Raw genomic sequence first — 23,678 nt, forward strand, 5'->3', positions numbered from 1 at the left:
GACAAAACTGAATTTGTAGCAGCAGATGTAGTTGTTTTTTATTAGGTTCAGTGCTTTAGTGCTCCAACTACCATAGAAGCATAAAGGTAGGTAGAGTTTGGGTTCCCCAGAGACGCTAAGACTTTTGCTGTTACATTAAATCAGACCTTGAAGTCCTCCTTTCAGTACCGGTAAATATTAACCAGTGTATATAGATGAGCTTATCCATTGAGGAGTGGGATTCTTTTGGTTTTTTGCTAAACCATATCTAAAGCTGTTGTAGAGCTATTGAAGATAATGTGGTTTATGCACAGCTAATTGGAAGATGTTGATCCACATAAAGTGAAAAATACCCTCTGTAAATCTTCCCACTATTTCAATAACCTTTATTCTGCTTCATCTCTTCATCTTCCGCTTTCGTGCTTGCTCTCTTAGGCAAATATATTTGTTGACTACATGGCAATTCTGTTTGACACTCTCACCCCCCACTCCCTTTTCTATAAACTGTGTTGGTATCCTGGTGTCCTACTGCTGTAGGAAATCAAGAATACGAGGGGGGGTGGTGCCCTTTTTTTTTTTTTTTTTTTTTTTTTTTTTACAGTTCTCTAAGTTATGTGTGTATGAAGCATTATATATGTAAAAATGCATTGTGTCTGACTGATAGCTTTCTGTTCTCCAGTGTAGAACCTTTTAAGATTCTGCAAGTTTTTTTCCCAAAGCTGTAAGGCAAGTATGGCTGCTGACTTACTGCTGAAAATAAATCATATTAACACCACCCCTGCGCTCCGTTTTGACTTCTGCAGTGCCTTTCTCATTAGGAGACAGACTTCACAATTAGCTTCTGGTTGTTTGTTATCATTTCTCTGTATACTCAGAAAATCTCCCTATTTTAAACACACAACCATTTATTATTTGGATGATTTTGGTACATTGAGGCAAATGTGGTTTTTTGGTGTTCTGGTTTGTTTTTTATTAATTGTGTGTTAAGTTGAGGTGTTTCATGAACTTTTAAAAGAACAGCCTGCTTAGGGCGTGGACAGTTAAATTTTCATTAAACTTACTGGTAAATCTAGAGTGTAATGATGGCACTTGTACTTGACGTGACCCAAAGCATTTCCAAAATAATGAAGTAAATACCAGCTAAACAAGAATATGTTAAAATACATACATCACTTATCAAAAAGCAATAAAAAAACCCTAAGTGGGATGGATAGGCGGCGCATTTGGCTTGGGTTGACCCCTTTGTGTGTATGGCAGTTGAAGATGTCCAGCTTTGATGTGGGTGTTGTAAAACACATGTAATGGTCTGTCAGTGATTTGGTAAACTACAGTCTTAGAAATATATATGTTTTATGAAGTATCTTTTATATTTTAGATATTTATTTTTGCATCTTTGCCTTTTCTTTTTCACTCCATCACTTCTGGTTGGTCTTGCCTGCCTAGTTTTGTGGCGTTTCTGCCTTCCTTACCTCATCCGTGTGCCATGTTGTTGATGGTGCATTAGATAGGATAGCCAGCTTCAGTAAAAATGCAGCATCTTTGTGATTTATAGGTCTTAGAGATGATAGCACAATATGGAAATTTTGTATGTTGGGGGAAAAAAGATAATATTTGGACTTCAGTGTTACTCTTTCTTCTTCATAAGTTTGCAGCCCGATGGAACTCGTTGCCCTCAGTGGTGTTTTTGTCATGGAAAGCCTTGCTTAAGAAACGTTAACTAGCAGACATGAAATTTGAGCAGCATATTGTCAACTATGTAAGCTAGGGAAAAATGTATAAAGTATCAAAATACAAGTATGTATGTGCCAACCTAATACTATTTACAGCTTTTTTTTCCCTCTTAACTTTTAACAACTGGAAATCTGGGGGAGTACTCTGCAGACAAGTCGTAAGGTTTACACTGAATCAAAGTTATGGATTGATATACTGGCTAATACGAGCTTTGCAGCGGAAGTGATTTGGCTTAGTGTTCTGTAAAATTTATACTTTTGCTGGTACAGTGTTTAAACTATACTAACTGTAGATTGGCATTACCTTGTCTGTTGCTAGTGTCATTTCCCCTGATGACTGTTTTATTCCATGCATTGCCTGCTCTTTCACATATGCTTCTAGGCAAAAAAACCCCAAACTCCTAGATTGTAAATAATCTAAAAACATTTTAAAATCTAGTGGATACCAAAAAGCAGAAGTTAAAAATGTTTAGCTTTATAAAGGCACTTCTGCCTTTCAAAAGCAAAAAATACTTTTGAAAATTTGACCTCTAAAGTTAATCGCAGTCCTTCAGAAACTGAGAACTTCATGTCCTTCAGTTTTCAGGGACTCACTGGTGCTGCAGACCATGTTTTGGGACGTTCCTAGCTATTTGGGAAGAACCTACATTTTAAAGAGTAACAGTATTCTGCAGGGTAGAAAGGATATTTTAGAATTTGTTCAAAGTTGTGTGGACAGATCCTCGGAAACCACTGATGTTAAGAGGTGCGGTCCGTATGTATAGAATTGTAACTTCTAAGTTTAGTTACTGTATCACATGATGAGGAACATTTTATGGCTGAAAATGTAAACATTCCTGAGAGAAACTTGCTGTTCTCGCTTAACACACAACTGATAAGTCATACAAGATTGTTGATATTTTTAACATTTTTTCCTTAAGGACCAAAATAATGAGGAGAAGCACGCAGATGGACTTATAGTAAGTTTACATCTAATCTTTATCTCCCTTTATTTCTGCAGAACATGTGAACAGAGACCTGAATTTCCACTCACTTTGCCACATGCTTCTTCCTTTCTCTAATTTACTGCTTCAAGTGTCTTGTTAAAATTACTGTTGAGTCATTAGCTTCTGAGGTTGGCTAACACCCTTGCCTTTAGAAGATCAGTTATCAGTTTTATGCTCAGTGTCTTACATGGCAGTGTTATGACTGAACACTTAGATAACAATGTGAACAGACAAAAGGCAAATTACTGGGATAGAAATGGTTTTGTGTTCCATCTAAAGTATCTTTACGTATGAAATAGATCAGCTATCCTTGTGCTTCAAGTAGTTTGTCTTTTCTACAGTGCTACTCGTTTGATGCAAAGTTGTATTATGTCTAAGCAATGTTTCTTTTTTAATAGAACTTCTGCATTTTTCATGTAACTTCTGTCATCTTTGGTTTCGGTCATGTGTGACTTCTTCTCTTTTTGTCACTTGAGTACATTTCAGATACTTTTAATAGGAGATTGGTTTCTGTAAAATGTAACTCTAAAAATCAGTGTGTTTTCATTACAGCTGACAATAGTTCCCAAGCTTTATTTGTCTTTCTATTATATACAGCTATAGCAGTATGATTTTCTGGTATGAACTTTGGAGTAAAGGTGCACATACAGATTTTGGTTTCGTGCTTATCATAAATAAGATAAATTATTACCCTGTTGGATAGTCCCATAATTCAGGTCTTAGTGTAATGGAGTAGGTTCTGTTACATGCCCTGGAAAGCAGAGGTTACGCAGCTAGACACTGCCACAGGCAGAGGTGGTATGCACATTAGATCTTCAACTCAGAAATTTCATATCGCTATTACAGCTTACGACTATAGTCTGAGTTTGATTAGCCGCTATCCTAATTATCTGTGGGCTGGCTTGTACTGGGGAGGAAAAAAAAAATGATTTCTGTAACAATATAGTAACTAATGCATCAGTGATTGTGAAGACTGAAATTTTGTTGCTGTTGAGGTCAATGTAAGCTTGGGCTGAAGGTCAGGATTTCACTTTAAACTCCTGCAGGAATACCATCAATGTTTGATACAGTGTTGTTTCTGTGTGGTTGTTTTTAGGTTCCTGAGCTCAGAGTAGGAAACTTTCAGGCCTGCCTTCATCTGTTTCTAACCCACAAAGGCACACCCCAAAATATCTAACAAGAAGCTCCAGTTCATGTTGCAGTATGGAGAATTGTTTTGAGGATAAGGTTGCAATCCTGCATACGAAGTTAAAATTACATATTTTTTTTTTTCTTTATCGCAGCAGTGTTCTGTATCACATACATTATTAGCTTCCCTAAAGCCCAGGGGAGTTACAGAGGATGCTGTTGCTGTCTCTGTCATAGGACCCATCTTGATTTTTAAGTTGATTTTTAACTCTGAAAAATGGAGTCATGATTTTAAACTGTGAAATACATGGGACAGGGATATACTATGCACAAGCAGTTGAAGTAATGTATAAGGAACGTTGATTTTATGTTGGAATACAGTGGAGTAACAATACTGGGTTATTTATTTCTATTCTAGTTAGTAACACCAACGAAAATGTAGAAAGCATTTTTTTATCCCTTTGTTTTTAAACTGGAGATTTTTTTTTTAAGATAAACAGGGAATAATAGTTTTGTTTTCTGTTAAATAAATCCTGTGCTATAAAAAAGTACAATCTTTGCTGCTTCACTGATTTTTAATGTAGGATAAAGTTCAGAATTATAGTTAACCAGGAAAGGAGGCAAGGAAGAAGTCTTCCTTTTGTAGGAAAATGGGAGGAGGTAGGTTAAAATGACCCTGTTTCCCTCAGTCTGGAGGCAAGTAGAAATTAATAGACTAAAAGGAAGGAAGAACAGCTGGAGACTCTTCTGTTTTAAATATTGATCTAAAGAGATGATAGGAATAGTCATACTGACTAAATTTAAAGGCAAAGCTCATCTACCATTTTTACAAGAACTTTTTTTAAAGTAGAACAAGGTATTGTATGACTCTCCCGTGCTTGATATTCTTCAACTTCAGCACAGTAGCAAGATTCCCTAGCAAATTGAGGCAAAGATTTTCACAGTTCTGACATAGATCAATGGCTTTAAATTACAAGTTGTTTGGAAAGGGTTTTTATGTGCCTTTTTTCCATTTAACCCAGAACAATGTAGAAGTTCTGGGGTTTGTGTGTAAACATATATAGCAAACAATGCTTAGATAATAACTAAATTATAAGCCAGTGAAGCAGGGCAAAAACATGCTAGTTTGGATTAAAAGACATTGTAATTGCAATTCCCAAGGGGCTTGTTGTATAAAAGCCAAGAACATACTGAAGTCAGTGACTTTGAGTGTTGAGTTGAATTGGTGCTTACTTTTCAAAGTGCCCATGTTCATAAGTAGATTGAAATGTCCTCTACTGGAGACACACTGAAAACTGTCAGCTTGCATTGGGAAGCATTTTGGCAGTAAAGCCACTTCATGGCTGTGAGCATGCTGATGATTCTTGTTTTAATTTATGGGTTGATTTACTATGGTCTGGATAAATCAATTAATTAAAAAAAAAGTTTTAGAAATACATATTACCTGTCCTAATTTTTGCCAGATAACTTGCATTTAACTTTCACTCTTTGCATGCGTTATTTTTTTAATGGATATTGGAAGGAATACCAGAAGAGAACTGGAAATAAGAATTCTTTATAGGACAATCCAAATCTCTAGCAAATTCAGTGTAGTGTAAAATCTGTGCGAGGAATTAAGGTATTACCACTTTGAAAGTATTTCTCATGTCCTCAACTGTCAATTCGTGTTTTACTTTCACTCTCAGGAATTTGCTGTCTTGCATTTGGGCATTTCTTGTGCTCATGATGTTCTTGCTATCTATACTTTATTTGTGTTGGGGGTTTTTTTTGTATTGAGGAAAAAATGTGCTTTTCCTCCTTTTGTCTCAGAGCACTATAAACCCGGTTGACGCAGTATATCAGCCCAGTCCTTTGGAACAGTCCGTGATCAGCACAATGCCTTCCCAAGCGGTTATACCTCCAGGTATGGTGTACAAAAAGAACCTCAGCAGAAATACGAGCCGAGCAGGGCGCAACTGCAGTCTGGATGGAGGGACTGCATAATGGTGGATAGTTCTGGGGTCACGTAGGCAGTACCAGTGCACACTCGCTGCAGTGGTGCAAAGGCAGAGAAAGGAGTGGGAGGCACGGGGCTTCCTCAGCCATCAGGTCTGTCTGCCTCTAGTTCTGTGGATAAGCTGGTATATTTCACTTGTTCTAAGTTATTGGCTTACATTTCTAATATACTTTCATAAAATAAATGAAACTATAACTTTCAGAAAAGTGCTTTCTAGCTTATTAATGGCAATTTTTTAAATGCCGTCCTTCCTTAACAAAAAGGAGCTAGCTGATAACAATGGCAGAAACATGTTTTTCTGTCTGAATGGCTTTTCTATAAAACATTTAATTTTTGAAGGTGAGGTGAAATATGTGGAATCTCTTTCCCAAGAAAACTATAATTCTCATATTTAAATGTGAATTTTGGGTTTAATTTATAAAAATATCCCCTAGAACCTGCTCAGTTGTGCAAGTCGGAGCAGCGACCTTCCTCTTTGCCAGTGGGACCTGTGGTAGCATCACTTGGAAATCAGACTCCAACACCAAATAGTACAGGTATGGTTCTGTTTAATTGTCTTACTGAAGTACAGGAAACAAAACCTGAATATATACTGCCTGTAACCTAATGTAATTAGCTATTAAGAAAACAATGTATTGGCCTACACCTTGCTTCTAATCAACACATTTCAGTGTTGTGTTAAAATTTATTATTGTGCTCTCCCTCCCCCCACCCCCCACCCCCCGCCCTGCAACTTTGTACTTGGTTTCTTCTCCACATCATTGCAATCTTGTAGTAATCAGCACAAGAACTTTGCGTTCATACATAATGTGTGGCCTGTCGGGTTTTTAATTCATTGATTCCCTCCTCTCTCCTTTAAATAATAGCATTCTTTGGGCTTTTTGTAACTACAATAGATGTTTTGAAGCAAAAATTGCTATTATATACATAAAGTTGCTGTAATTATCTGTTTAGAAGTCCTATGATATTTTGTTTGTGGTTTTTTTAAAACCATAGCTACTTACTTAGCATATTTTTTTGTCTGTGTTGATCAGTTCTATTGATTATATTGTCCAGTCATGCTAAACTCTCTCAGTTCTTTCCCAAGTTTTTTTCTAAGCTTGTGTGTAACTGATGTGTTGTTACTTTATTACTACCGTTCCTTCCCAGAACACTAATACCTGTGTTAACCAGCATTTGTCCCAATATGAAAAATGAGGGAAACCACTGCTGGCTTTTTCTCCTGCCAGGAAGTTCCTTTTCTTAGTCTTGTTCTATGCGTCTCATGTTCTAGTTAGTTTCTGGTGATTGTTGTCTGTGTAAGTACCTAAGTTTGCTTAATAACCTCTGCTGCGGCATCGGCTTCCACGAAAGGTCTGTGTCGGTGTTAACCTGGTTTGTCTTTATTGCGGTGGCTCTTTTGAAGGACAGCAAGTAAGTGTTGAGACAGGATTCATGTAATCCATTTTAGAAACTGGATTCATTAGATTTTGTCACAAGTATGTTTTGTGGAATTGGAAATAAATTGGAAAAAGATGTTTTAGGTAAGTAGAACACGAGTGAAAACTGGCTGGACTGCCAGGCCTGAGGCTTGCGATCAGCTGTGTGAGGTCCAAATGGCAACCAGGTGGCTACTGGTGTTTCTCAGGGGTTGATACTGGGTCCGATACTGGTTAACATCTCTGATAACCCGGACATGGAGCTTGCCGAATTGAGAACAGTGGGTAGGACAGTACTGCCATGCAGGAGGGCTGTGACTGGCTGGGGAAGCAGGCTGCCAGAAACCTTGTGAAATTTGATGAAGGCAAATGCAAGGTCCTCTGCTCAGCTAGGATGGGCATAGCCCTCAGCCTGCCCTCGGCATGGTGTGCACTGCAGCCTGGCTGAAGAGGAGCCAGGGGTCCTGGTGAGCGACAAGCAGAAAGTGAGTCAGCAGCCTGTCCTTGTGGTAGCAAAGGTTTTGCTGCATACTGGGCTGGACTAGTGAGGGGGTAAGGAGCAGATGAAGAGAATTGATTGTCCTCTCTTTCTGGGATCTGTGAGACCATGTCTTGAGTACTATGTATAGTTTTGGGTTCCACACTACAAAGACGTGGACCACCAAGACTGGGAAGCTGAGGCCCGTGATGTACTTAGAGACTGACAGAACTGGATTTGTTCAGCCTTAGGAAAATCAAGCTAAAGAGGGATGTAGCTGCTGTCTTCTGCCAACTTTTGGGAGGGTATAAAGAAGGTAGAACTGGGCTCCTCTTGAAGATGCACAGCAAAAGGATGAGGCAATCTGTTGTAAGAAAAGAAATTCCAAGTAGGTATTAGAAAATGTTCGGTTTTATAATGAGGTGGTTCCAACTTTGGAATAGGTTCCCCAAAAAGATTGTGGATTCTTCATCTTGAGAGATTTTTAAAACCTGACTAGACATGATCTGGGACAAACTGGTATAATTTTTGAGCTGCCTGGGCCTCTAGTGGGGAGTAGACGAGATGACTTCCAGACACGCTTCCCAATATAAATCATACTATGAATCTATACGGGTTTTCAGCATTGTTGTTTTGCCTTTAATCCGCAACACTGGGGAAAACATGTCCTTATAGTTTACTGTTGTTCTGTGTTCCTGATTTTCCTCATGGTCTCTTTTCTGATAGCTGTTAAATGAAACTCAGTATGAACAGACTAATTATTCCTTCTAATTTTGCAAGATACCGTACCTTCTGAGTTTGCATTAGTCTTTATTGCTTTGAACAATCATGCTTGTAAGTTAGAACAGGTGGATTTTGAAAGAATTTGGGGTTTTGTATTTAGTCTTTAATTTTTAATACTCCACAGGAAGTGGGCAGTCGGCACCTAGCAGCAGCCTCACCTCTCCAAGCCATGTCAACCTGTCTCCAAATACAGTCCCAGATTTTTCTTACTCAAGCAGTGAGGATGAGTTCTATGATGCTGACGAATTCTATCAGAGCAGTTCTTCCCCAAAGCGTTGTATGGAGTAAGTACCTGAAGTACTCGGTGCGTGCTGAATGCAACTGTAAGCTACAAGGGCATGGCTTGTCTGCTTGTAAAAGTTAGTTAAGCTAAATAAGTGAGTAAGCCACATAGGCTGCCCCCGCCCCCGGCAAGCCATTCTGTGTAACAGAATAAGATTACCCCCTGCCCCAGCAGGTTTCTTGAGGCATGTGGTTTTTTCTTCTGCTCCTTTCCATTCCATCAGGTGTATGTTGACAAAACTCTTAAGATAAACCAAACTTGAGAAGCCACCATCTCAAATATAATCTGAGACCATGGTGTCTTTCATGTGCATTCATTGCAGTGTTTGGTAAATGGCCATTTCCCTCTCACATCTACTAAAAGAGATTTTTTGAAGTTGACTGCCTTTTCCCAAAATCTAGTTACTCTTTTTTTCTGAAGCAGAAAATTAATTTTAAGAGATTATACAAATTTCAAAGAGGAATTAGTCAGTTGTTTTATGCCTTCAGGTGTTACTGTCTTAGATTGCAGGCTTTCCCACTTGTTTAGCTACAATTCATTTTAAGTTTTCTATGAATTAGCGTGCAGCACTTATATTAACGTCTACCAGTAAATTTGTCATCTGTGTACATTAAATTATAGTAAATTGGTCTGAATTAGTTCATTGTGAATTGTGAGAATTTATTACTCTTCTTTAGTTCTTCAGGGTCTGCTGCAGTCCTGACTCGGAGCAGCACGGGAAGTAGTCTGAAACGTCCAGATACCACAGAATCCCTCAATTCTTCCATGTCTAATGGGACAAACGATGCTGGTGAGTGGACTGTGTGAACTTCCCATTTATTTGTGTTAATTGATTGTCAATCTGTATGCAAGCTGTGTCAATATATGTATGATCTTATATATATATAAACCAAGGTATTTGTACTGTTTCTTTGCTAATGGAAGGTTGTTGAACTGTAGGATTTAAAAACTTTAGTTTTTTAAATAAGACCTTTTTGACAGCAAATCAAATACAATCTGTCTCTGAAGGTTTAGAGAAAAACAAAAGCAATTTGGTCTTTCTAGATCTCTTCGATCCTCCTGATGATCGAGATGATGATGGGGAAGGAGAATCAGTGGAAGAACATAAGAGTGTTATTATGCATCTGTTGTCACAAGTTAGATTAGGAATGGATCTAACAAAGGTAAACTTGCTGACTGTTCATGGGGAAGGGAGAGGGACTAAACCCTGAATTCCGGGTAAATCAGTTCAATGTTAACGTAATTTAACTGTTTGTTCTGAAAGCTAGTTAAGCTATAATCTCTTTAGCACGTTATTTAATTGGGATTATTACTGGGAGTGAAAAATGGATGCAGAATAAATGTATCGAACTGCTAAAATCTGTTTGGGAAAAGAGTTTGCTATGGAAAGTAGCTGTTTGTTTTCTTTGAACCTGATCCTTAGAGTGCCTGCAAAGCTGAGGTAAGAGGAATGCTGTGTGCAGTAGTAGTGTTTCTGCATGCAGTAGGAATATTTATAATGTCTTTAGCTTCCTAGAACAGAAATCTACAAGATCCCAGTGTATGGTGACATTCAATAAAACATAAATAAAATAATAAAGCATAAATAAATAATAAGGCATAGAATGAAATGCTTTGCTTAATTGGGATCTTGTTGAGTAAGTTGCTTGTGTATTTTAAAACCCTACATGTAGGCCTGGCAAGTAAAGAGCTGGATTTTCCATGAATGTGATTCATGTTGGTGTCTGTCTTAAGGTTGAAGGAACAGCATTCTGAAGGTGTTGATCTTTCTAGGCAACTCGGTTAAATTTAAACAAGTAATTCCAGATTGGAAAAGAGTAGGAGAAATCAATCCTATCATTAGTTTCCTTAATTGGATGACTTTTAACTGCCCAGTCTGGAACTCACAATAGACAAGAAAAAGATAAAGTTAAAACCTTTGTGAGAAACAGCCAGCAGGTCACAAGCAAACTACAGAAGATTTCTGACAGTCCTGAATAAGAATTGATGCAAAGTATGTCTGTTTTGGGAACTCCTGGAATACTTGAAAATTACTGATCTCAAATTAAACTGCCAAGAAGCATCAGGAGCACGCATCTTGTCTACATCAACTTTAAAGTCAACAACAGCAATCAACACTGCTGCCAGCAGTGGTCTGTACTGCAGCAGGCAGCAGATCCACAGGAACGGAACCTGCAGATGCTGTTGGGGAAGAATAGTAGCAGAGATGAGAGAACCTTCGTGTTTGAGAGGCACACAGGATATATAACTGAAATTTGACAGTGTACATATAGATGAAATCAAATAATCAGCATTAACTAAGAACAGCTTTTGGTAATAAGCTCAGCCACGTAGTGGACGTGCTCTAAGTGGGACTAGAATAGGTGTAAGACAAGAGACAGTTCCTCTGAACTCTTTGGTTTTCTAAAAGATGCAAACTGACCTGCATATGTCAGAACTCATCAGTAAGTTTGAGAACACAATCAGCTTTCAGGCAGATGAAGCCTTGGGTGCTTTGTGTGCTATTTACAGTTAATGAGTGGAATGCTTTTGTGTGGGATGTTAAAGTTCTCTTGATCTAGAAGAGTTGTTTTTTCTTCACCCAGGTGGTTCTTCCAACTTTTATCCTAGAAAGAAGATCATTGTTGGAAATGTATGCTGACTTTTTTGCACATCCGGACTTATTTGTCAGGTATTTGGCTTTTGAAGTAGAGCATTAACTGGTTCTGATATTGTTTATGGGCCTTGTGGGTGCTAAAAGTCAGTGGGTTTTGAGGAATGTTGCATGGGGTTTGATCTGAACTTGAAAAATAGTCAAAGTAGGCAAACTTCTAGTTGTAAAACAATTGAACATCCAAAACGCTTTCCTGTATTTGAGGTACCTGCTTGTATTTCATTTTGCCTGTCCTCTTCTCTCTCTTGGTGCATATAGCATTAGTGACCAGAAGGATCCAAAGGAGCGAATGGTTCAAGTGGTTAAGTGGTACCTCTCAGCTTTTCATGCAGGAAGAAAAGGGTCAGTTGCTAAAAAGCCTTACAATCCCATTTTGGGCGAGATCTTCCGATGCCATTGGGTATTACCGGGCACTGAAGGTGAAGATGATATGGTTAGTTTCTTGTGGTATGTTTTTTTTTTTTGGCGTGTCTGATGCATGCGAGTGATTGCCAAAGCTTTGATAATTTACTGACTGAAATGGCTTATGCTATGTTTAAGTAGCAAAATTGACAAACTACGGCAATTTCTTAACTGATTTCACCCCTTCCTCCTTCCTTTTCTGTGAATAGAAGTTTGAAATATCTTGTATAACAAAATTTGAGCTATTAGTCTTTTAAGAATCATTTGACATGAAAATGTTCTCTTTCCTTGTTTCATAGCACCGGGTATGAATTCCTTTCTTTCCAAAGGTCTGAAATTTTTTTTTTTAAATAATTTCTCTAAACACTGGTGGTTTTATCACTGGCGTTTCTTTTCCTCAGTTACAACCTAGAAAGCAGTGCAGTTTCTCCCGTACATTTAACCTTTTAAAATGTTTTTTGTAGACTTCTGGTCTGGATTCTGAGCTTGGATAGTATTTTAGTTCTACATCTGTGTCTGGCCACTACTTTTCCTTTTGTACTTTAGCAGAGTGTGTCCGGTGGAGTGAAGGACACAGTAACAGTTGTGCCACTCTCGTAATCGGGAGACATCACCTACCAGTGTGTGAGCTTTTAGTGAGACTGAAGGATTACTCAGGCTTCCGCGCCGTGTGAACCACAGCCAACAGTGCCCCACTGATGCCAGAGAAAGCTCTAGCACTTGCAGTGCAGCCTGGTGCAGCATTTTTTTTGTCACTGTTGGGTTTGGGTTGTTTTTTCTAACGCCTTGTTCAGGCTTCTCACCTTGGAAAGTTGCAAACGATGATGTGGGAAGTGCTATTGTGAGATTCTTCATGTAGCCTCGGTGTAGTATATCTACAAGTGATCGTTTAGATATAAAGTATGTATTTTTTCCATTTAATTTGCCCCCTCTCCCCCTGCCCCCCAGCCTGTTTCTTTGCTCAAATCTTTCTTTTGTTCCCAAGGTGAATGTTTGGACTTCTGTTTGCTGGCATAAAGGCAATATTTGTACTTCCGTTGCTTCTAACGATGAATTCCACTTTTCATTATTTGCCCCAGGAAGTGAATGTTGTTTTATGGTTTTATGATACATATAATCTGATCATTATTAATATGCATATCAGACTTTCTCAGAAGCAAAGAGGAAAACTATTTCTGCCACCCATTTCTTATTAGTTAATAAGAAATAAAGTGGATTTAAATACTATTTTGTAATTAGGTTTATACATGGCTCTTTCAGTTTAACTGTTTCATTTGGGAACATCTCCCCAGGTACATTTATACCGGAAAACAAGAGAGTAGAAACTCTTATTCTTTAGAAAGTGTCATTGTTTCAGGAGTAAGGAGTTATTCCCCATGAAACCAGCAAACTGACAATTAAGTTAAAATCACTGCAATACATTTTTAGAAGCCTTTAAACATGGAAGCTACTTCTCTTGGAAGCTTTTGAGTGTTTTGTGAGCGCTGTCAGTGATGAAGATCCTCTCTCCTGTCATGCAGGAGCCAGTTTCAGAAGGACCAGTTCCTTGGGTCAGCAAAAGCAGTGTAACGTTTGTGGCAGAGCAGGTGTCTCATCATCCTCCAAGTAAGTTGACAATAACTTTGCTAATAGAGATGGCATATGGACAGGAGAGACAGTAAAATCAGCTCTGGGTGTAAATCTTGGATTTACATTTTCTCTCCAAATTTAAAAGCTGAAAGTTTTCTCTCTGAACTGTTTTTGTGGGGAAAAAAATTGCAAACTCTGTTGCCGCGTAAGTATGAGGCTTTTTGAGGTATTTCCTGATGAATGAATCTGGAAACAACAGCACTAATGTCTTATGCTGCTATTTTAAATACCTTTTTCTTCAGTTTCAGCATTTTACGCGGAGTGTTTTAGCAAGAGGATACAGTTCAATGCTCACATATGGACCAAGTCAAAATTCCTGGGAATGTCTATTGGGGTTCATAACATAGGGCAAGGTACGTACATGCAAATGTAACAAGAGAAGGGAAATTTGTATTCTGCAGCTAGAATTCTTACAGAAATTATCTAAAGTAATCCTATTAAATGTAAAGGATGTTTGGATTTACATAACTAGAGCTTATATATCTACGAATCGGAGACTCCTTCTGCCCACTTTGTGCGCTGAAGTCACTTAGGTCCCAGTTTTTCATGTAAATGCAGCCGGCCCTGCCTTTTCTAGAAGCTGGGCATTCCCCGCATCGATGAAAGATAAAGCTTTTCACCTTTCCTTTTTATGGTACCCGTTTTTAACGGAAGTATTTGAGTATATTATTTTTTGTAAAGGTTTTGCTTGTGTTTTTTAAATCTGTTTTTTCTTTAATAGGATGTGTCACATGCCTAGATTACGATGAACACTATATTTTGACATTTCCTAATGGTTATGGAAGGCAAGTAAATGCTCTATTTGGTATTTTCATTTTTAATGCCTTGTAAAATTTCATGCTTAAAATGTATCAGTTAAGAGGCTACAAATATACACATATTTATAATTGCAGGTCTATTCTCACTGTGCCATGGATAGAACTTGGTGGAGAATGCAGTATTAATTGCTCAAAGACAGGTTATAACGCTTCCATCGTCTTCCACACAAAACCATTTTATGGAGGAAAGAAGCACAGAATTACAGCTGAAATTTTGTAAGCCAGTTTCTTCAGTTAAACCTCTTTTTTTTTTTTTTTCCTCTACTTAAATGCTGACTGTTTTTTCAAGACAGTCAGGAGTGTAAAATACTGAAAGAGCTGCACTCAGTAACTCAGCTCATGGCTGCCTGTCACAGGGTGCCGTTTTATAGCCACAATTTGAGAGAGGGAACCTGCATAGGCTTGCCACCCTGCCTTGCCGTGCTCTAAAACATTCTATGCTGATTACCAAAAGGAACTTAAATTTTCACTCCTGAATTATCCAGACTGTCTTCAGCATTAGCTCTACTAAAAATCCTGAAGCGGGCCTTGCAATACTGCTGTTAATTAACGGTTCTGCTGCAGGCCTTGACGTATTTATTTACACCTGTGGTTTGATGGATTTTGGTCAGACCCTGTGCACATGCCCAGAGCAGACAATTCAGTGGGGATTTGCATCTTATTTGGACAGCTGCTGTGACGTCAGTAAGTGGATGCTGACAAAATGAGGTTTATAACTTGGTTTTAAGTAATTTCTAGACACACATTGATAGATGTCGTCTGTGAAGCAGTGTTTTGTTTCCCAGTAGTCTGGCGAAGAAGCTATGGATTTGTAAAACCTTTTTAAGCTTAAACTTACTACTAAATCTGTTTGGAAAGCCTGTAACTAGCTTCCTAAAGTCTAAATGTAGCCCTAAAGCAAGACCCGTCTTACCCCAGAACAGCACTTCCTTTGAAGGTTTTTCCAACTTACTAATGCAGAACTTCTCACTCGTAAACAGAACCCGCATCTTTTCTGGATTGGTGATGGGTGTTTTAAGGGCTGATAAAAACCAGACTCCGCAGCAACTAGGACAAAGGTTTCACCCTTCAGGGTCTTTCAGCTACTGTAGCACAACTGAGAAATGACTGTTTCTTTCTGTTTAGTTCTCCTAATGACAAGAAACCCTTCTGCTCAATTGAAGGCGAATGGAACGGTGTCATGTACGCAAAATACACCACAGGGGTAAAGCAGCTTTTTTTCTTTTTTCTTTGGTTGTTTTTGTTTTCATCAGAAATGGAAGATTGTGCTTCAAAGGTTTTTTTGGTGGTTTCTTTTTGGTTTTATTAAAATAAACATTAATAGTTGGGAACTCCTGTGAAGCTGCCCGAAAAGATCACAGGAATGCTGAATTTGGGATAAAAGTCCCAAATTTACTTTGTTAATTTATTCTTAAGGTAACTTGTTTTTTATAGCAAGAACAGAATCCAGTGATGACTTTTTATGTATTTCCTGACAACCAGTGTACTAGAGTGTGAGGCTATATAAATTTTAAGCCTAGATAAAGAACTGAGTTGTGGTTTGTTTTGTTTTTGTCTTTTTTTAAAAACCTCACTCTAGGAGAATGCTGTCTTTATAGATACCAAGAAAATGCCTACAATTAAGAAGAAGGTAAGGAAATTGGAGGACCAAGACGACTTTGAGTCTCGCTGGTAAGAACTTTAGTTAAATGGGCAAATTAAGACTTGTTTTCGTTAGACTCAAGTTGGCAGTACCCAGCTTATCCGTGGGCAGCCGGGCTCGGCGCTGGCCTTTGTGGCCAGAGAGAGCCCAGGTACAAGCAGTACCTGGGGTTTTGAAGGGGAAGAGGAGCCCCTGGTCACATCCCTGTTGGGACCAAATGTCCCAGGGAGGTCTGGAGAGCCTCGCTGCAGCTGCCGTGCTCCTGGCAGTAGTGCAGCTGTGGTTAATATATATTGAGGGGTGTCTGCCCTTTGGATAAAGTGAGACCTACCCTAATTCAGACTAATATTGATGCTAATTATTAGCCAGTAATATGTTTCTACAGCCTTGTAGCACTTTGCTTCTCTAAAGCGGTCTCCATTCATATTTCCTTTTTAAGCTTATGGAAAGATGTAACCTACAACTTAAAAATTAGAGACATCGACGCAGCCACAGCTGCAAAGCACGCGCTCGAAGAAAGACAGAGAGCTGAAGCCAGAGCCAGAAAGGAGAATGAGACCTCGTGGGAAACAAGGGTGAGCTTTATTCCAACAGTGTAAATGCCCTCTAACCTGTCATATTGGTTCCTTTCCAACTGAGTCATAAAAAGCTTACATCCAATTATTCCCTCTTTCTTTTTCCTAGTTATTCCATGAAGATGGCGAATGCTGGGTTTACGATGAGCCGCTACTAAAACGACTCGCTGCCAGTAAACATTAAGGGGGTTGTAAAACCAGAAAACATACAAGCCTTGGCTTAGCAAAGTTTACATCTGATACCAAGATAGTCATCAGTTAGCACGTACGCTGACCCCTCCAGCTACAGTGGTTCCTATCTCAGGGATACTGGACTTACTGATGCAGATAAGCAATTAAACGAAACAAGAAACGTCTTGGCTGTGCAGTACCTTTATACTGGACTCTGCTATACTGGTGGTGTATTCGGGCTTCAAAGGCAGCTCTTGGAGCCCTGTTACTGCTGCTTCTAAAGCAGGGAGAATCTGGGCCGTGAAGCGTGTACACTTTGTACAACCACTGTGAAGGCCATGGCATTGGTATCAGTTGCATTATATTCCTGGGTTCTACATATTTAAAAAATGAGAAACAAAATGCAAGACGTCATTTAAATCTAGCTGATGTTTGCAGTGTGTAAATACGAGGATTCCTTTGATGGGACAATTTGTTAGAAAATGCTACGTAAATGTTATCTTCCACCTGTATGATAATCAAATTTTTGGCATTTCAGTGTCTTGCCCAAAATAACTTTGTTATTTTGAGATTGAAATGTAACCACAGATAATTCTACTCAATGCATCTTAAAGCTTCATAAAATAGATTTTTCAAACTTATCTTATGGACTTTTTATTTATTTCATAATAAACCTTTGCAGCAAGACTTTATTCAGCTGAGTGATGATCAATTGTTTTATGTAAAATGTATTGGTTTTATTTTTTCCCAGCTGGAATCCTTGCAGCTCAACCTGCTTCTTCAAGCGGTTCATTAACGAGCAAAAGGAGCAGAACTCGCACCACTCGCAGCAGAATTTTTCTGGAAGCGCGTAGCACTTCAGGAATCTTTGCATTTCTGTGCTGTTGCTTTAAAGTTAAATAAGGGTTGAGTAAGTAAGGAGCTGTATGTAGCAATCAAACTATTTTTCTTGCCACAGTTACATCTAGCTTTTATTCGATCTGAATTTGTCTGTGTTACACATACAAAAAACCTAAAAAAAACCAAACCCCAACCTGTGTGAGATGGAAGCCTGAGGCTTTTTTCCCCCTCCCCCCAGTCTGTATCTCTCTGGGAGGAGTGCAGAATACTTCCTCCGACGAGCTGCAGCTGCTGCAGGAATGATGCACAAGACAGACTGAACGAAAAGGTGCAGCCCACCCCTGCAGGCAGCTGGAGAGGAGGACATCGCATCTTCCCCGTGGCGGGGGGGAACTCTCCCCTCACTCCAGCTCTGTGGCAGGGCTGTGCCTATTCTTAATGAGATTAATGAGAAAAGTTGGCTGGAACCTTCCTTGAGAACAGCTTCCTCATGTCTGAACGGGCACCTCATCCCAGCTACTGCTACAGCCCTGGTTTAGTAAACCCAGGTTTGTGATGTTCATGTTGCAGAAAGCACCTGTATTACACATCACTGCAGGGCAAGGGCTCAGTTTTATTTTAATATTTTATGGTAAGGGAGAACATTCAGAGTTGATGTGTAAGCTTTGATGTCTTTGATGGAAGTAACATTAGTCATCAAAGAAGATGGGGGCAAGAAAATCAGATGAGGTATTTCACCAGATGAAGAATTCTGTACTTCTGCGACAGCTGCTGCAACCTCCGAGTCCCCTTCATGTTTTCCATATCCAACCACCTGGAAGAAAGTTACCAAAAAAGAAATTTGGCTCTAAGCCTGTATAAACTTGGATTTCTTTCAGTGTTCTATCAGCCCTGACAATTAAATACAGATACTTAAATGCAATTCAAATGCCAATAATAATTAGAAATGTAGAAAATAGGAACAGTGAGTGAGGATAACCACCCTGTTACACGTTTTAATTATGGAGCTCCTCTACCGCACCCTCACTGGGCTTTCTGAGGTCAGCAAAGGGTGGCAGGGTGGAAGCTGACACACACTCACGTGTACACTGAGCACTTTCTTCTTGTTGCTTCTGTGAGCTTGGAACCAGGTCACCAGGTCTGATTTTGAAACAGACTTCAGAGCTTCAATCTGAAACCACAGGAAGGAGGTTTAAGTACCAGAGTGGCAATCCAAGTAATTTTAAACATTTAAAACAGCATGCAGTTTTAGAATCAGTCTGTCAACTAGTAGCACAAATCCCTCTATCGCATTTAAAACTGCTCCAGAAAGCGACGTGTGAGTGTCCCCTGTGGAATGACTGACACCCCCGAGGGCCCACCAACCTCGCGGGCAAGCCGGTCAAAGAGATACTGCTGCGTCACCACTTCATTCCAGTTCCTGTCTACTTCTTCTCCAAGATGGGAGTCTTCACATTCCTTAAGTTTTATCAAAGCTGTAACCTACCATTGAAAAAGACAAAAAACAATTCATTTCAAAGCATTAAGAACTACCTTCATTTACCACTGGGTTCACTGAAGCTGAAAGAAAGCCCACCTGACATTGACAAGGTAGTTCGAGGCTTTTGAGCTTAACTGTGAATGGCCAGAGAGCAAGTGCTTACAGAGTGGCTGCTGGGTGGAGGAAGGGGGAGGATTTAAAAGTGAGTCCTTCGTCCAGAAAACCTCAGAGATATGCAGGATCCCTGGAACTGAACCCACCGGTTTAGGTGTCATACAGCGGTTCAAGGAAGAGCTTTTCAAGAGCAAGTGTTTACCTGGGTGCTGAAAGCATCTTCAGTTAAATGCTTGATTTTCTCTTCAAAGCAAGAAAGAAACTCCTCTATCTTCTTGTCAACCAATTCAGAACTAAAAGAGAGTTAAATAATTAAATCGGGCAGGAAAGAGGAAAAAACCCATAGTGAGGGCTAAAGGAGCAGCACGGCCCCAGCTGAGGAGGGAACGTTTGGGTCAGGCTTGTTTCCCTCCAGCCCTGAAAAGCTCATGCATCTGTCAACACCATCTTCCCTAGTACCAGGAATAAAACCAGTGCTCTGGTTTGGAGCTGTGTGACGTATTATTCAAACACGGGGACTTTAGATAACCAAGCAGCGAGAGGAGTTGCTGCTGCGACGATGCTGTCGGGGACCCAGGCCGTGGCGCGCCCAGCTGCAGCCCCAAGCCCTGCAGGTGAACAGTTATGTTCTGCTGGCTTGAGACAAAAAGAAAGAAAAATACCGCGATGTGCTGGCCTCGTGAGGTTTCCAAGGCACAAAACCTTCCCTGACGCTATTATTTTTCATAAGAAAATTGCATATTTTTCATCTAACCCTGCAGCTCTGGCAGGTCAAATACCTGTAGTTAGCCCCAGCTTTGAGTAAAACCATAATATTTTTATATATATTTATATCTGCCTGCTGAAGGGGAGCCAGAACAGCCGTTTACTTGGCAGCAGCCGGAGCTCTCCTGACAGGGCACCTTCAGAAGAGCAGCAGGGTATTTTACTTCGGTTTTGGGTTACTTATCCCTGTTCAAGTCGGGACTGCCGCAGTTTTTAAGATGCTTAAGGCTACCTTTATTTAGGCGTTGGTTTTCAGTCATGATGTTGTGACTGTCAGCAGTGTCACGAGCTGGGGCCAGGAGCACTCGCTTTTGACTGTTTCCATAACTCCCCTCATAAAATAAATCAATCCCTCTGTGGCCTGAAACAGCTGTGAGCTCTGAGAGCAGGTGCGCGGAAAAGCTCCGGCACAAGCCAACGGAAGTCAGCTGGGACCTGACCTAACACAGCAAGGAGAACAGTCAGCGAGACTCTCGGTAATAATTCTTGAGCTGGACACGGCGTAAATTCACCACTGGCGCAAAACGTGCCATGTCAGCATGGTCACGGTTAGCTGGACACCTCCCCCCCCTCCCCGGGGCTCAGCCTTCAGTGCCTGCACACACGCCAGCCCCACTGGCCGCCTCGGTAAACCCGGCTGCCGTAAACGTCCTGCGCTCGAGTCCTCCCTGTTCAGACAACAGCAGCAACAGCTGCCACTTACAGAGCCACTCTGCACCGCAGCACAGGTGAGGAACGGCCGGCCAGCTCCACCAGACCACTCCAGCCAGCTGGTCCGCATCAGCCAGGCCCTGCCTGCGCCTCTGCCGCGGGGGCACGGCGGTAAGGCCACCAAAACTGGGTGCTGGCAGCTCCGGGGTGACTCCGGCGGCCCAAGGCCGGCAGCAGTGCTGAGCATTAACCACTGAGCACTTACTTGTATTTAGTTGCCTGGGTTGCTACTGTGACAGAGAAGCCAAGAATCCCAGAAGTATTCCTGCAGGTAGGGTACACGTGGTAGCTTAAAAAAAAAAAAAAAACAAAACAACACACAAAAAAAGTAATAAAGTCATTCCACAAGCACAATTAAATTTTCACTTGTAGGACACGCTACAAGTTAAAATAGTGTTGGTACTTCAGAAAGAAAAATCTCAGATAAAAATTCTCAAGTCTTAGTTCCTTTGTTTTCTGCATCAGTGCACTTCAGCGTTTTCTCATTTTTAGGAAATCCTTTTAAGCCTGGCAGAGTACTTGTGTTTGTGTTCCTGCAAACTAATTCAAGCAGAGTGACAGACCTATAGATGTGAAAAGCTTGTTCCAGTTCCTGAGGTAGAAGGGTGCCTCTGCGGGAGGCTGCTACGCGCCGCAGAGCTGCTGTGAAAACAGCCCTGGGGAACCAGGAGCTGATTTGGAAAGTGGAAGGAACAACTTTATGCCAAATAATTTTGGGAGTTCACACACTGCTAAAAGCTGCAATTCTTACAGGACTCAAAAGCAACGTGACTGCAGCTTGTACCGATGGGTGCTCTTGGGTGCGATGCGTTTATGTTTCCATTACAACAATTCAGGAACTGGCCGCTGTGCAGGCAGGGCTTCCAAAGTAAAAACAGGAAAGAGTAAAAGCAGGTGTGAGTGAACTCACCCGAGGGTCTGCTTGGTTCTCAGGAAGTCGAAGCAAGGCTCCTCCATGTGCATCTGAAACGGAGCACAGAGGCGTTACAGCAGGAGCGGGGCTCCGCTGCAGCCAGCCCGTGGGCTCCGTCTGGACCTGTGACGGCAGCACAGCACGTGCACCCGCTGCAGCGCTGCCTCCCAGCCTCACCCGCTGCACCAAGAGGTCTCAGCCTCCTGGGCGGGCAGCTAAGAACGGCCTTCCACACTGCCCGTCGCTGCGGCACGCCGGGGATCCTGGCCCAAACGTTCGGGTTTAATCAGAGTGAGCAATGGATACACGCTGTCCCCCGGTACCATCTAGCCCCGTGGCCTTATCCCAGCTCCCAGCAGCTTTCAGGGAAGACACTTCTGATGAGGGAGGAGACACGAACACTAACTTACCACGAGCAGTTCCATGAGGGTATATTCCCTTAGGTTCCTGGCACCTGACTAGAAAGAAAATGGAGAATTTAGAGTGATTTCGTGGATGTTCTGACCAAGCCGCCAGCTGTGGCACACACCTCCGCCTGGACTGCGGCGCTAAGCTACAGTTCACAGCGGGGACAGGTGGAAAGTCCGTGTTTTCCACAGGGGCCTCAATACAGCCCTCAGAAGAGAGGGAGGGGCTCTCACCCAGGACCGTGAGATCCGTGGGGGACACACCAGGAAATCACCAAGGCACAAACCCAGCTCCCAGCACTAGCGCAAGCCGGGAGGGGGAGATGCCGGTTTCGGGGAGCCCCACAGGCTGCGAGAGCCCACCTGGGTTCAACCTCCCAGGCCTGCGCTTAGACGAGAATCCAGCATCACACCCCCGCCCAGAGACTGCTCCCGACACCGTGACGTTACGTACAACGGTAGCACCATCCGCTACCCCGGGGAACAGGGCAGCGCACACCCAGCTAACGCGTTACCTGGTAATAGACCGTCACTTCCGAGTTGGCGTCGCCTTTGTTGAGAGTTTTCACCTTGCACAGCAGATGGGAGTTTGGCAAATCCACCACCCGGAACTGGACAGGGCAGGGATGGGCCAGGGGAGCGAACTGGAGCTTTCTGAAGGGCGGACAGACAGCAAAGTGTCTGACACCCGCTCACGTCTCAGCCAAAACCAATGTAACACCCGGTCATTTACACTCACTCTGACATCATTTTCCCCTCTCCCAAACCAGAACAATGCCCGAGGAACAGCCACCGGCAGCGCTGTGTCCAGGAGGCGAGAAGGGCACTTCTGCATCGCTCCCACCCTGACCCCTTCCACCGGAAAATTATAACCTGATGAGTTTTTACATCATGAGTGGTGCCTAAGTCAAGAGATACTTACTGAACAACGTAATTCAGAAAATCCTTTGCTTCCTAGGAGAGAAAGCATAAACATAAGTTTTATTTAGAAGAGAATTACTACCCCAATTTACAACCGCACACCCCAGTGCATCACTTGAGAAAGTGACACACGCACACCCCCCCCAAGCACGAGCTCTGTCACATCACCTACGTCCCTGCCCCCTCGCCTTATTCCAGGTCCCTCTGGACGCCCCACACCGCAGTCCCCAGGCAGCTTCTTGCCCTGTAACTTCTGCAGAAGGAGAATGCACAAGGCAGAGAAATGGTGCCAGCCATCGCGGCAGCAAAGGGGGGACACGGGGGGAGAGAAGCCCCCCTCTTGCGCAGGAAGCTGGAGCTCTGGGAGGACAACCCTGGGGCTTCTTAAGTGAAAGAAACGGGAGGAGATAAGAGAAACGGCAACACTGATGCAGGAGTTACAGGGCTGCACGTGCCACACTGTGAAAGGAGCTCAGCCCGCAGAGGCTGCAGCGAGAAAAGCATTTTGAATGAAGACTCTTCGCAAATCACGATTAGGTTCTCCGAGCTCCTTCTGTTCCGCAGCCCAGGAGGGACAGCGGACCTTACAAGAACCTCACCTCCCACAGGACATTAGCACATTTTATTTAGGGGGCTTTAAACAGTTCCTGGACAAACTTCTTGGCACAGACCGCAACTGCTGAAGGTTTCTCTCCCATGCCACGCACCGGCACTCAACGACACCGGACACAGGGAGCTGAGCCCCATTACAAGGCTGCTTTTAAAAGCCTGACAGGACTATGTGTGACCTTGGCCCAGGCTGGAGTCTTCAGTAAACACTGCAGGTGTTTGACAGCACCGAAGGTGCCTGAATCTC

The 23,678-nt window shown here is 41.8% G+C and overlaps 2 protein-coding genes across 4 annotated transcripts in view; one reads left to right on the plus strand and one right to left on the minus strand.

The window, feature by feature from the left end:
- OSBPL9 (oxysterol binding protein like 9) overlaps positions 1-17,363 on the plus strand; it is a 63,906-nt gene extending 46,543 nt beyond the window's left edge. For 2 of the 3 annotated variants that reach the window (XM_013294640.3, XM_055815309.1), the window contains 16 exons: positions 2,630-2,668; positions 5,633-5,726; positions 6,254-6,355; positions 8,623-8,782; positions 9,459-9,571; positions 9,826-9,944; positions 11,367-11,452; positions 11,693-11,867; positions 13,357-13,441; positions 13,708-13,818; positions 14,187-14,250; positions 14,359-14,499; positions 15,409-15,487; positions 15,863-15,954; positions 16,365-16,500; positions 16,610-17,363. In XM_013294640.3, coding sequence (XP_013150094.1) covers positions 2,630-2,668; positions 5,633-5,726; positions 6,254-6,355; positions 8,623-8,782; positions 9,459-9,571; positions 9,826-9,944; positions 11,367-11,452; positions 11,693-11,867; positions 13,357-13,441; positions 13,708-13,818; positions 14,187-14,250; positions 14,359-14,499; positions 15,409-15,487; positions 15,863-15,954; positions 16,365-16,500; positions 16,610-16,684 — 1,671 coding nt within the window. In that variant the 3' untranslated portion in view covers positions 16,685-17,363. The remainder of the gene's footprint in view (positions 1-2,629; positions 2,669-5,632; positions 5,727-6,253; positions 6,356-8,622; positions 8,783-9,458; positions 9,572-9,825; positions 9,945-11,366; positions 11,453-11,692; positions 11,868-13,356; positions 13,442-13,707; positions 13,819-14,186; positions 14,251-14,358; positions 14,500-15,408; positions 15,488-15,862; positions 15,955-16,364; positions 16,501-16,609) is intronic. The other variant, XM_013294641.3, reaches the window with a different exon arrangement.
- Positions 17,364-18,104: 741 nt separating this feature from the next.
- Positions 18,105-23,678, minus strand: part of NRDC (nardilysin convertase) — a 28,413-nt gene continuing 22,839 nt past the window's right edge. Inside the window, exons 23-31 of the mRNA XM_055815297.1 lie at positions 22,824-22,855; positions 22,417-22,555; positions 21,905-21,952; positions 21,492-21,544; positions 20,787-20,870; positions 19,308-19,398; positions 18,877-18,993; positions 18,593-18,682; positions 18,105-18,325 (exon numbers count right to left, since the gene is read on the minus strand). Of these exons, the coding sequence (XP_055671272.1) occupies positions 18,125-18,325; positions 18,593-18,682; positions 18,877-18,993; positions 19,308-19,398; positions 20,787-20,870; positions 21,492-21,544; positions 21,905-21,952; positions 22,417-22,555; positions 22,824-22,855 (855 nt within the window). The 3' untranslated portion in view covers positions 18,105-18,124. The remainder of the gene's footprint in view (positions 18,326-18,592; positions 18,683-18,876; positions 18,994-19,307; positions 19,399-20,786; positions 20,871-21,491; positions 21,545-21,904; positions 21,953-22,416; positions 22,556-22,823; positions 22,856-23,678) is intronic.

Source organism: Falco peregrinus, chromosome 10, assembly GCF_023634155.1.
Source record: "Falco peregrinus isolate bFalPer1 chromosome 10, bFalPer1.pri, whole genome shotgun sequence".
Classification (NCBI taxonomy): Eukaryota; Metazoa; Chordata; class Aves; order Falconiformes; family Falconidae; genus Falco; species Falco peregrinus.